Source organism: Zonotrichia leucophrys, chromosome 2 (assembly GCF_028769735.1).
Source record: "Zonotrichia leucophrys gambelii isolate GWCS_2022_RI chromosome 2, RI_Zleu_2.0, whole genome shotgun sequence".
Lineage (NCBI taxonomy): Eukaryota > Metazoa > Chordata > Aves > Passeriformes > Passerellidae > Zonotrichia > Zonotrichia leucophrys.
The window spans coordinates 69,955,073-69,969,198 of record NC_088171.1 but is presented as its reverse complement, the minus strand read 5'-3'; the positions used below and the strand labels follow the sequence as shown (position 1 = coordinate 69,969,198).

Genomic DNA, 14,126 nt, shown 5'->3' with positions numbered 1-14,126 from the left:
GTATTTTCTTGTTTGGAAGAGAGTCCAAAGTTATCTCATGCTAATTTAGTTAGGCAGTGCCCTCCAGGGATGTCACAGGCCTCCATGACCTCTCCAGAGAGACTCAGCAAAAGGATGAGGAGAATTAAACATTCCTGAGAAATTGCAAAGCGGGAGCCCCCAGAGATTTCACATAGAAATGAGCTCCAGACTAGCTGCCAGAGACCCAAGTCACCTTTTCAGCACTTCCTTGACGTGTCTCTGCCAGTCCCATCTGGCTTGATTCAGGGGGTCAGCGTGGGGACTGAGAGGTGGCAGCTAGAGAGGGCAGGATTCAAGGGAGGTCTGAATACAGTAGTCCTAGGCTTTGGATGCTTCTCCAAGATGTGCAGCAAGATGGTTTTATTTCCTTTCCTTCCCACACGGTCTCATGCTTAGCTATTTTCTTTGTGCTGAAAAGGGGAAGAATTCTAAGTGAGGAAGTTTAATAGTAAGTTTAGTTGTTATTTCACCACGTGATGCCACAGTTTGTTTCATACCTGGTTTTACAACTACCTCTTGGGTTAAATGCAGAAAAGACTGGCATCAGAGAGCTGCTTACAGTGACATGAACTACATGCGCCACTTTCCTCTCTTATGTTGGTGGGCTGTAGAAATTAATGAAATTGATTTCACATGAAGCCGGAATTAGGCATGGTTTGCAGGACAGAATATTTCTCTGGGAGAATATTCAAAGACCTAATTTACAAGTTTCCTTCAATTATTTTGCAAAAAGGGAAAAAATAAATTTTCTGAAGTACAGGCAAGAGAGCAAAAGACACCAGTGTTTCTTGGTTATTAGTATCTTGGTCACCTGAGTAGTTATCTCACTTATTTCTTGCATCATGAAAAAAAATGTGCACTATCTCAAGAAGTGTCTATTATGTTGAATTTTGGAGAATGTAATCTACCAGTGATTTCTGTGTGATCTTATCCTTACATTTCCTTGCTACTTTGTCTTCAATTAGTCCAGAGCTAGTCAGTATTAAGGAAGAATGTTTGAATTCCCACCTTTTACTATGAAAGTACCAAGTCAAACAAATAATGCACTTCATGCTGAAATGTCTGTGCTACCCTTAACTTTCCTAAAGTACTCTAGTTGTATAAATATTGCGACTCCAGCTTCATAGACAGCAGAATTTGGGCTGTAAGAATAAATGCTTTAGTGGAGGCCCCAAAGAGAATGATTAACACTGCTGAGATTGGAACACAGCTCATCATTTTGCTGGACCAAACTGAAACCAATAAGCAGGCTGGACCTAAAGCTGGATCCTTGTAATTAGAATATGGTTTATGGTATAAAATATTGTATATTTTGTAGTATAAATGCTACAAAAAATATACAGAACAGAGAGTTCATGTGCTCATGTGAAATATGTTTCAGCAGTTGAGTTATAAATCTCTGAGAAGAAGAATAAAAAAAATTGAATGAGACTTGCATATGGAAACCAGCATATAAGGGATGATGGTGTCATTGTGGTGATAAATCCATTGCATTCTGCAATGACTCATGCCTGTGCCACTGTTGTTTGCCTGAGAATAGACCTCTGGCCCTTGCCAAGTAATGCGTGTGGGAACGCTGCTCCCGGTGTCTGACCTGCGGGAGTCATTCCAGCCTTAATGGCAGGATACCTAGTGTGTGGAGTCTCGTTCATGTCCACTGGGGAGGGAGGGCTCCGAATTCGTCTGGATGTGATAGGAGCAATGACTTCTGATATGCATGTAGCAGAGATTTATTGCAAGCAAAAGTTGAAGTGTGATAATGCTACTGGGGTATTCTGTAATAATATGGTAAAACACTTGTCGTCACTTCATCTCAGGCAGTGAAAGTCAATTGTATATGCTACACAGAGACAGATAAAAAACATAAGTATACTTAAAACTTCATATGGTTTGCATTTTTCGTAACAGCTCTCCTGACTCTAATATAAGACAGGTTTTAATTTTGTTTTGGGTAAGTGGATGTGCTTACAGTCTCACACCCACAATTCCATGGCTTTAAATAGAATCGCTCCCAGGGTGCATAAAAGAACACATGCTGTTATGTGAAGGATTTATCCAGGATGCCAGGATTGTATTTATTGCTGGGAACAAACTGAATAAAATTTTCTATCCCATTCTGACACTAGCCCATGGAGAGCAGTGTATCTATGGTTTCAGTGCAGATCCTTCTCTTTCCCTGATGCAGAATTTGGTACGAATCACTGCTGTAGCAGGAACAGTAATTACTAATGATGGTGGAATCAGAATGGCCAGAGCAAGCCAAGGGAAGGTCAATGCAAAATGCCCTCCAAATGTATTTTTGAGCACGCTCGAAAGTAATCTTCACATTGCCTTTTCACATCTGCTCAGCACAGCCAGACTTCTAAAACACATCCTTTGGTTTCTGGGATCATTTTGCTGTTGCCTTGTTTTTTTTTTAGCTGAGATTTCCATGCCCCAATTTGGACCCTGAGCATGGAGGAACTCCGTCAGAGCAACGGTAGTGTTAACACTGAGGCAGCAAGTCTGTGAGGCAGATTCCTCTGTCCCAGGGCTGGGGTTAAAACCGCCAGACTCTTTGCATAAGCTGCTGTATCACATGGTGGCCGTTTTGGGTACTGTTGGCCTAAAATTGAACTTGTGACATGAGGTAAAAATAAAAAAGAAAATAAATCTCTCTGTATTGCATTACCATATCCCTGAGGCATCAAAGTCGTGCGCTTGTCTCAGTCTGTACTCAGCCAGGAGAATTTAGCATCAAATTCCAAACTGTTGTCACCTGAAATGTTCTGGTAAAGGAAAACAAAAAAAAACAAAAAACCCATTGTACCAGGAATGATATTACTTTAGCATCCTTTTTCCTTTTTTCAGGTGACTTCTTGCTTTTTATAGTTAGTAAAACAGTGCCTGATGTGCAGTTTTATCATTGTCTTATAAGTTACAATGACTTAATGGTGGAAATCTTTCTTACTTCCTACTACAGTGCACTGAAAACTGCAATAAAATTAAACAGTGAAGTTCAGTGATGTGTATAAGATAGAAGCCTCTTTATTTACACCAATTATTCAGACAAAGATTCTAATTTTTAAGAGCCCAATCAATATAGATATTTTTCTCAAGAGAAGGAAATTAACATTTTAATAAATTATTTTAGATTAATATTCAGAAGTGTAACATCTTGGGAAACTCATTGCAGTCTGAGGAGAAAATGCATGATATTCAAAAGTGTAAAGCAAGAACTCTGGAAATTTGCAGGGGAAATATAAATTATGAAATAAATTTCAGGTTAATTTTATGTTATTAACTCACTCTTTCTCCCTGCATTTTTTTTTCAATTACACTGTCCATAAATTTTGTCTCAGTGCTCTTGCTTTGTTACTCTTACAATCCTAAAAGATTATTCTTCTTCCTCCCCAGTTATACCCTCAAACATGTATAAACATTGTGAAGTGCTGCTTCATTATCTCTGAGCCCATCTGCCTGTGCTCTGGCACTTCTCTGCTGCTCTTAGCAATTTTTTTAGAGTACAAGTAGTGGTTTAACCTGAGTCAGGGCCCGTTACTGGATAGGCACTGGGCAGACCTACAAACCTGCAGCAGGGAAGCTAACAAGCTGCAGAGGCAGTTTTGACAGATAGGAGGAAAGGAAAGGAAGATTTGGAGAGAGAAAATAATTTTATGAGTTGTGGTATGGACAACAGCATTTTTGTTTCTGTGGAGATCGGCAGTACTTTGGCCCATAGGTCATGCTGTCCCTCTACACCCTCAGAAGGAGCACAAGTCAGCTTGTGCTTTGCTGCAGGTGCTTAAGCAATCCCGGAAAGAAATAGGAGGTAAACAGGTGTTAGAAGCAGGAACCAGGATCTTTTTATAGTCAAATGTTGCACTGTAAACATTTTGTGATCAATATCTACATTGTGATCACCATTCTGAGGCTGATAGTTCTGCTCCAGTGAACATGCCAGTGCTTGACTTGAAAGCCTCATCTATTTTCTTGTGGTTAGATCATGGCCCCAACCAGCCCTTCCTGGCATGGGGCCCTAAGACTTCTCTGCCCTCACCGCAACCTGGGTACAACCCTTTACTTTAGCGGTGAGTAATCCTGTCAAATGGGAGTCTGCCTCTTTGTGAGGAGGTATTTTGTCTTACATTCATATAAAAATAGCAGGGAAAATTAATTCTGGAAGGGTAAAAAGGGCGGGGAAAGCGGGTCAAATATCTTTCCGAATTGTCTGCTAGGTGGAGCCTGGGAAGCATGTATTTGTTCTATAGTCTTGTAAATGTCATTCAAATCTGAGTAGTTAAAACTCTTGCATTCTTTCTTCAATTCAAATTTTTCTTCCATTTTTTCCTCTCTCTTTAGCTTTGAATTTCTTTCCCCTTTCTCTTAAACAGAATTTAAATAAGCTCTTTGTTAGCAATTGCGACAGCATCCTCCAAAATTAAAATGAAAGAAACAGAGCATATGTGCATCCTTTCTGTATTTTTTCATTAATTTACTTTGTGTCACACATGTCACTTCCAATCTAACCACTTGAAGAATAAACAAACCATTGTGGACCTAAAAATCTGTTCAAAACTTTTTGGCAGGAAAAATTACTGTATTAATTTTCATTGTTGGTTGAGGTTTCCCAACAAGCAGCTTTACTGTTTCTTTTTTGCCTCCAGCTAGCAACTAAAGATCAGTTATAAAACTGTATACAAATACTTCCACATATTGAAAGAACAATATTTTGACATTCAGTGACACAAGGGAAAAAAAAAAAAAGGAGTAATCTAGTTTTTGATAACACAATGAGAACTTTGTGTTCACCCGAGGTCCATGTGAGAAACATCATGTTGCGTTAACAGGGAAGGCTGACCTTTAAGGTTTATCTGGATTATAATTCTTGTGGTTTTTATTAATAGAACTGCCTACTAAAGTTTCACGAGTCCTCCCTGAGATCTGTAAAACAATTGACCTATCTGCTTATGAGAGAGAAGTTAGACAGTATTTCCTAGTATTTCCTACAGATGTGAGGGCTTTTGTTTCAGAAGACATTGATATTGTTTTCCTTTGAGATGGTCCACAAAGATTATCAGGTATTTTATTATCTTAGTAACTTTGTAATTGTTGGATTATTATCTTTGAATGTATCAACTACACTCTTTCAACTTGAAAGAAAATATCATAGGACCTGAACACAGCTGTGCTCTGAACAAGTTCAGCTCTAGAGCCAAATCATAGAATTTGACTAAAAAGGCAAGCATGCTTCAAATTGCTTCTGCGGAAATTTCTCAAGTGAATCTTCAAAAATTCTGAGAAAATTTATAAAATTAGTCCCTATCTCATACTATCTCCTAAGAGACTTGCTGTTTGTTTACTTTCTTGGGATTCTTAAGGTAAATTGTCCATTGTTTCTTATAAAACTATGTGTTTTTTCTCTCAGAGGAAATTGTTTTCATCTCAAATCTGTTCCCATTTTATATTTTTTGTGTCAGCAATGTCTATGGTTTGCAAATGTCACTTTTCTGAATGGAAGCAGCTGCCATGTCATAAGTACTCAATGTCTCCTCTGCATGAGCAGAAAAGACACAGCTGAAGGAAAAACTTTGTGCACAGACTTTGGAGTCCTTATGTTCAGCATTACACAGTTAAGGAAGAAGCATATCAAAATGTATTTAGACTGATGAGATCTGATAGATACTCAAATGGTGTTCAGAAGGGTTTTTCCATGAATGGGGGTTCCTTGAGCAACAGATCTTGCACCAATGCTGTGATTTTTGGTAATCTGAGAAAGCAGGATGATGACTCTTTAGAGGAAAGGAAGAGGCATGTGTCCTGCCCTTTTTGGGAAGTACCTCTGTTGCTGGAGGTTTTGAGAAAGGGTTGAGCATGTGAAGAGTCACCAATTGCAATGGTAGACAATGGCTTTAATCCTGAACTTATGTTTGCCTTTCAAATACAAACTGTGACAGCCCAGTAAGGTTCTTATTGGGTGTGCACCCTTGTTTTTTAAGTAGCTGAGCAAGAAGAGCTGTAATTTAGGGGGGGGAGAAGCCTAGTAATACATTGATTATGCATACTCCCATATTCCTGCTGTCACTGGCTTCTTGGGAGTATCAGCATGCCTGGCAGCACATCCCTGTGGTTTTCCTTGGCAAGAGTCTCCCTGCCGTGCTTGCCTTGACCTATAACATTGTCAGAAACATGTACTAAAGCAATAGTCATTACTCTAGACTGAGCTCCCATTGTGGCAGGGAGCATGGGATCATGCCCAACACTTTTGTATGTTGGCTGTCAGGCAGGGACAGCTTACCATTTACTCTGATCACAGCACTTTTGTGCTGCGCTTCAGCTTCACTGGTGTTTTTCAGCCATGTGTGCTGTGCCCCTGCTGTGTGCAAAACATGTGTAAGGAAATTTTTTTCCCCCTCTGCTGTGTATTATATCTAAGTCTCACTGTGTCTTTACATAATCTCCTTATACAACACACTGTGATGCCTACGGGGTACACCCAGGACACACCTACTCTTTTAACAGTCGCAGAAGTCAATCAGATGTGGGTGACTCAGACCCCAAAGCAGCACAGCACCTTTTCTTCCTTCTCTGCCCCTCCAAAAGTGAGTAAACAGATAAACTGGGAGCCGGTTTGGCTTCAGAGCTCTGAGTCAATGCCCCGTCTCACTTTTCTGAGGCACGACCATCAATTGTGGTCAGTTGTGCAGCAGCTTGAGAAACCACAGCCAGTCAGCTGGGTTGTGTCAGGAAGAGCCGGGCGATGGCATCTGGAACTGCTCCGCATCCCAGGCCGGCAGGAAGTGCGTGGGCAGGACAGCTCCACACGTCGCTCGGCACGGGAGATGCCAGCAGTGTCCATCAATGCCAGGGCAGTTGAGCTGGGACAATGCAGAGAGGGAGGTGGTACAATAGCCTTCTCTTTTGTGCCACAAATGGAGCAGTCCCTCATGATGCACGCAGGAGCAGCAGTCATGCCAGGCCTTTGTGCTCGCCATATGGGGAGAAGGCTCTCCTTTGCTCCCATGTCCCTGCAGAGGCTCATCATGCTTTGGCCCAAAATGCTCAATTCTCCTTCTCAGTGGTGACCCCAGCAGGATAGCTATGTTTGGGACCACTAGACTACCCTATCCAACCCGCTGAATGCTTCTGCCCACTTCTAGACAATAGAGTATGGAATACCATAAAGACAGAATTTCTGTAAATGGTGATAATGTACTATTGGGTCTCTCCAGGTGGTGATGTTTTATGACTTAGTCAGAAATTGCTCCCTGATTGTTGACAGCCTTGAGGTAACCCATTCCTTCCGCAGTGATAAGTAAGTAGAGCTAGACATTCACCAGCCTCTGCTTCTTTGCCTCTGAAACTCACAGACAATGCACCATGCATCAGGCTGCAACTATCTCTTCCATCTCCTAAAGTAAACATTACTGATTTGGTTTGATTTTTTTTTCTCCGTGTGTGGCAAATACAGAGTCAGAATTTCTCTGACTAGAGATAACACCTAGAAATACATGTGAAAGTTGGTTTTTTTACAGTATAGGTCTTGGAAAAAGCTGCTATGTAGCAGTGCAAGGCAATAGTAACTAGTACCAACAGGAAAATTTCCATTTATCCCATTGTGGGACCTGTTCAGTCATATCTCTTTTGGGTCTTGAATTGGATGAGACATATGAAAAGGCCTTATACTTATTCTTTTGAAAAAAAAAAAAAAAACAAAAGTCTTTTATTTCTAGAGCAGAAATTATCCACTGATTTAAAATAACAAAAGTTGAATTTGTTTTTGCTCTTGAATAGGAAGATACCTGATTATGAGCCCATTTTAATTATACATAGTACCAGAGCAGATGAGTGAAACAGAAGTCTCAATATATGGAGTTAAACATAACCTCAACTACCGGATCTTTGTTACCCATGGATGACAGCCCAGTTAATAAATGTTTTCTTACTGGGGTGCTAGACTGGAAGTTAATGGTGAAACACATCTACAACATACTCTAGATTCTCGAGACGAGCAGACACATCACAACCATAGTGGCAATGGCATGCATAAAATGTATCTGTGTGGGGATTGTGTTAGTCAAACTTGGATTTTTCCCACTTACTAGCCCAGGTGCAAACAATGCATAAGTAAAGAAATTTGGGCAGGGAGAAGACTGGTTCATGTTTGGGGTATGTTGCTTAAAAATGGTGCTTACTACTGGCAGGGGGTTTATATAGAGAAAAGGGTATAGGCGAAAGATGAAAGAGGAAAGATTTTGGCAGAGGCTGGAGTTCAGGCATGCAGAACAGATATCCTAGTCCACATAATCATAAAAGTGTGTCTGCTTGCTAGACTAGTTACATGTCTCCTTTTAGCTTTCTCTCTTTGAAAGTAAATGACATAGAAGTACCTTTAGACTTTGTGACTCGCTAGACCAGAGCCAAAAAGAATTCAAAGATGAAAAATATGTTTGTCACTTTTGTCATTAAGGGAAGAGTCTAACTAAGAGAGTTGAAGCCTAAATTGTTTCCATGGTAGTTTTCTCCTCCTTTTAAACATCTACCCATATTTTGTTATTTGGACGGAGCAAAAAATTAGGGAGAGGGTGGCAGAACTGAAAACAAGTAATTTCTTTACTTGCTGTCAGCCCATCCAAAAAAGCCTTTACAAAGAAATGCAGGAAAATCCTCAATTCTCAGTTCCTGCAACAGAAAACTTCTTAAAATATATGACCTTGTGATGGTTAAAAGATATCCAAGAGCCAAAGCTGGGCAATGTTTTTATCCCAGTTCAGCCATGTCATGGGTCAGGTGGTTCAGCATGTGAACAGGAAGGTGAGAATGGTGAACTTTTGCCTCGGTTGTGCAGTCCATCAGAGAATAAATGGAGCAAATCACTCTGCAGCTGGATCGGGAGGTGAATGGCTGAATACCTCTCACACAGAGGCCTTTGTGTTCTGGACATGATCTAGCATTATGATGGGACACACTAGTCTGAGGCTTTGTAGCAATTACTAACCCATTATCACGCTAGAACATGAGATCATTTATCTTCTAATTCAGAGTGTCACCTGTTCTTCATTTGCCAGTCAATAACCATTAATTACTTTCAGTGGAAATTTAAACAAAGCTTTTCCCCTCTGTTAAAACCAGTAAGCCATTCAGTAATGACAAATAAACCTGGAGCTGTATCACCCCCCTTCCTCTCGTTCTCAGACTTGAGTCTGGTACAATATGAATTCTTAAAGGAAATGCCTAGAAATTAATAGGTCAAGGACCTTTATTAGACTGATGTGAGGAGAATCACATTCCTGGCACTAGATGTAGGGAAAGGATAGAGCTACTGCCTGTACATGGATGTTTTATTGGTTGTCAAGGGCTGTACCTGAGGAAATATAATTTTGACTGTGGAACTTCTTCAATGTTTTTTCTGTGTTCTGGCTTGCCTTGGCATTTTTTTACAGACTGTTCACGCAGACCCATTCAAAGCAACAGCATTTGGTCACCTTCCTCAAAGCAAAACAGAGCTATCACTTACTTTGTAATTTTTAGCATTTTAATTTCTTTCATACCTGATTGGATTGAGGTAATTCTAAGTGCCAACAACTGTAAATGCCAGAAAAAATAAAAGAACCACAGTGATAGACTCTCAAGTAACCATTAATCTAAACATTCTTTCCTGATAGGATTTGAAGCAAAAATCACTTTTAGCAACTCTTTCTGCATTGTTTGATCATTTCTAAGCTGATCCTGTTGAAATTCACTGCAGTTTAAGTTGCATTGCTGAGACACTGATTGCTTGCTTTTTGAAATGGTAGACAAGAGTTGATAAATCCAACTTCATAAAACCTCATTGGGCCCACTGTCAAAGGCTGGTTTTTGTTAGTATTTTGCAGCTGCCTCCTTCAGTGTAGGGTGTGGTTTAGAGTAAAGGGAAACTTTCAACTCTATTTCATATTAATACAAAAAGTAATGTGTAAATATTTTAAATACTCACTGGATTACTGAACTTCTTGGCATTGAAACTGTGTCAAAATAATTGCAATACAGAGGTGTTTGAAAGTGGAGGGGTGGCAAAAATTGTTGGAAGTCTGATCCTGCTTCTACTTAGACATATTAATATTACTTGAACAACATAGTAAATAGCAGGTGCTTATGCTAATTGCATATTCAGTCAACCAGTGTAGCATTTTTGGGTAAGGGGGAATTTTACCAATAAATGATATTTTGTTGTTATTGTATCTCTCTCCAATGTAACTGACACAAGCATGTCAAGGCAAGAAAAGAAGTTCATTATGTACAGCAAACATCCACCAAAGTTGGAAGAAGTACCACTGCCCCTGATTGACTGATTGTCTAATGTTGGAAAACCTTTTTTGCCCAAAGAGTGCCCTCTCATACGAGAAAGTGTGTTGTTTTCAGCTGGACTGCTTAAGGAAGCCTGAAGGTCTGTGAAATCAGGGACTAGGCTGGGAGAACCAAAAGTATCAAGCGCTCATCTTATAGATACTCTTCTTACCTTTCTGCGCAGCTGCTGCTACTGTGAATCTTGCAGGCTTGTCCAGTCATGAAGAAACAGAAGCTGGTGATTTACGGTGACCTCTCAAATCAGCAGGGAAACCCCAGTGTTCCAAAAAAGCTCATATGAGAGATACAAGTTAAGACATCTCCTCCCCACAAGATGAGTTTCATCAGCCATTTGGGTATTTCTGCGTCATTGGCTAGGATGTTCAATCCTGGAAAGGAAAAATAAAGTTGCTGCCATTGTCCTGCCCAGCAGGTCATCTCCCTAAAGCACAATTTATAATTTATGTCAAGGACTTACACAGCAGTTGCCCAAAACCGAGCTTTCCGTGCACATTCAAGAAGTAAAAAAGTTCAAAAGAAGCATGTTAATAAAATCTTGTCCCAACTTTGGAAGATGCATAAAATAATAACGGTAAAGAAAAATGGCTCACACTTATAACCATTTAAGTGGAATGTATTGCCTTGCTATGCAGACCACTGATTTATTGAGAATAGAGAGGAAAAATTGAATATTTCAGGTGGTATTTACCAAGAGAAACTGGGCTATCCCAGAGCTTTTATTAATCTGATTTGCAGAGTATCCACTACCATCAAGGGACCTACTAAAGTTGTTTTCTTTAAAGCTGATGTGAAGAGGTCAATGCAAATAGCATCATGGATTACAATGTGAGGGGATGACAGTGCTTTTTACCATATGGAGAGAGAGTTGATTTATTTTGTTTCCCTTTTCTGGTTATTTATTAAACAAGGATCGTGCCATACAGGTATTCCCTTTTCCTCTCCAAAGGAAATGAAGTGTTTGCATCATTTTGATTGATCTAAAGTAATAATTATTCTGTACACCTACAGCTCCTATGCAATCAAACAGTCCAGTCACTAGAGCACTGCCTTGCACATCAGAAAATTGAAATGTACCTGTGGTGATATCTCAGACAAGTCACACATGTCTTTGAATACCTCTTTTCCATCTGCTTTCCAGCTTTCATGCTGACTTAGCTGGCCTGCCCTCTGAGATGGCGCCCACCCATCCTTACTTGCTTGTGGGAGAGGACTCTGTGAAAGACATTGCTGTGGGAATTAAAAACTGGTCCCATGAAATGCAAATATGTTGGCAATCAAATGAAGTTTTGCTTCAAAAGATGCTGCGAAACTCTTGCTGCATGAACAGTCCTCTGAAACTGATGTTAGTGGTTGTGTCACTTTTCCACCAGGGTTTTCTCATTCCTGTGTGAAAAGTTTCTTCTACCGTACTTTAATATTAACATTCAACACATATTCAGCAGGGAAACCAGATTAACTTGGTTAAATACCTTTTTAAATACTTACTCTTAATTAAAATCTCAGCTTAGGCAAAACAAATGTGGCAGAAGAAGCAGCTGAAAGGACCCACATTTTCATGCTTCAGTGAGGTTGACATCATTCTGTAGCAGACAGACAACAGCACTCTGGACTGAAACATTACAAAATTTTGATATTTTCCCCATATCAATGTCAATTCATGCAGTGCTTTAAACAAGTGAATCCATGCTTATGAGCACTAAACCAAGTCTCAGTGTTCAAAAGTAAACATATTAAAGTCTCCCCTGCAGAAACTCCTGCTGTGAAACAAATTGAAAATCAAATACAGGACTGTTTTCTGTAATAAGAAATAATTGAACTCTTTTCAGAGTCGCACTGAACTGGTTAATAGCCACTGTGTAAAGAAAGTGCTAATTTCCCCAGCTTGGGGTATGTGTGTGTATGTGTAGTTATTTCCAAATCAAAAATGCGGTAATACAATATCATGTACCAAAGAGGCCACTTACATGTGCACTGAATCTGCCTTTGTTTATCTTTCTGCAGGCCATGTGGTTGATGTTGCAAACGGATGAGCCTGAGGACTTTGTCATAGCCACTGGGGAGGTCCACAGCGTCCGTGAATTTGTGGAAAAGTCATTTAAGCACATTGGGAAAACCATTGTGTAAGTATAAGGAGGAGAGAGTAGCCACAGGTTGAACATTTCCAGCCTCTCATATTTACTGGGACAAAACAGAGTATTTTTTGTCTACATTATTCTTTTCCACCCCCACTTTCTACTTGTAACGTATGAGACAAGCGTGAATGCATGGATGACTGCCACAACAGATATGCCTAGTGTTGCCCCCTAGATCATAAGACAAAAAGATAGATGGATTAATCTAAATTTTTTTATCAAAGTCTTCATTCTTTGTTCTCCCTGCCTTGGAGATGTTAGTATCCCTCCAAAGATGTTAGTACCAGGGTGCTGATCACCACCTTCCTGCAAGAGGGGCTTTTCTGCCCAATTCCCTGTTCTGTGTCCCAGATCCCCACAGTCCTGCTCCCACCCTCTGCCATCTGAAGAGGTGACACCTACCAGCCCTATTCTTTCCAGGTGACAGCCCATCAGTCACACTGCATGGCTCATGTAGCAAACCGCTCCACATTCCTATCAGCTCTTCTCCTACTAAGCCGTAGAAATGTTGAGCAGTGGGTGCAGAATGTTTACAATGCATATTCCACATAGTTTGATTGAAAATACAAAATTCCTTCCCAAGGCCGTATAATAAAACCAGGATGGCTTGGTGAGCGCTTTCTGTAATTTATATTTTTATTGTTTATTATTTTTTCAATTTCCCTCCTTCTGTATCTTCTCTGGGCCCCATGCATCAACATACCAATCTCAGCTGGAAAAGGGAGAGGAAAGCCACAGGCTCTTCCATGACGCTAGCGCCAGGGCTGTTCCTCAGGCCATCAAAGTCACTTGTGCAGCTGGTGAACTTTTGACAGGGCCAATAAGTTTTACTTGGGAACAAAAACTTGACAAATTCAATAAATATGCAGAAGTGCACAGATATATACAATATTATTTGAACAGCCAGTGGGTGGCTGGGGAGGTAATAACATTTTCTCCTCAATGAGTTTTTAGTCTGGTTTCAATTTTTGGCATCAACTTCCAGAAAAAAAAATTCTGATGAGGGAGAGAGAGACCATATAAATAGTATTTCTAACCCAAAAGCTCAGTTTGGGGAATAAGTTTCTCTCAATGTTTTTCACATTTCTTGATTGCAAGATGTCCCAGTAATCATACATTGTCCCATATACCTTTAGAGTACTCAGGTTTGAAAGTCTAAAGGGGAAACAGTAGGAGCTCTAATAATTGCTTTGTCTTTCTTAATTTTTCTTATCTTTTTATAGTTTAGTTTCTTGTGTTTATAAGCTAATTCTACATAGTAAGAACAGATAGGAAAATCCTGCAGATTCAATTGCTCCATATGAGTAAGAATTCTACTGATTTGGAGAACTACCATGTCCCTGTCTAATATTATTTGTCAAAGCAACAATAAATGTTTGGTGAACAACTCTTTCAATTTTTTAATTTTGATTGCCTACAATTAGAGTCTGATATGTAAAGGTCAGTACCTAGCTGAATGTCTTTATTTGCAGATGTTCCCCACATCACTGTTTCTTTTGATGTCACTAAATTTATCCTTTAGTTTTAAACTGAACTCCCTGCTTTGGTGTTGCTCTAAGAAGTCTCAGCATTTCCCAAGAGTGACAAATCAGCATGCGTTTTTCAGAAAGCAAATTAAGTCCTCAAGAAAACCTAAAGAAAATAACA

General features: G+C 39.9%; 1 protein-coding gene across 1 annotated transcript in view; it reads left to right on the top strand.

Moving 5' to 3' along the window:
* Nucleotides 1-14,126, top strand: part of GMDS (GDP-mannose 4,6-dehydratase) — a 407,496-nt gene that overhangs the window by 311,538 nt on the left and 81,832 nt on the right. The window contains exon 8 of the mRNA XM_064705379.1: nucleotides 12,349-12,467. Within this exon, the coding sequence (XP_064561449.1) occupies nucleotides 12,349-12,467 (119 nt within the window). The remainder of the gene's footprint in view (nucleotides 1-12,348; nucleotides 12,468-14,126) is intronic.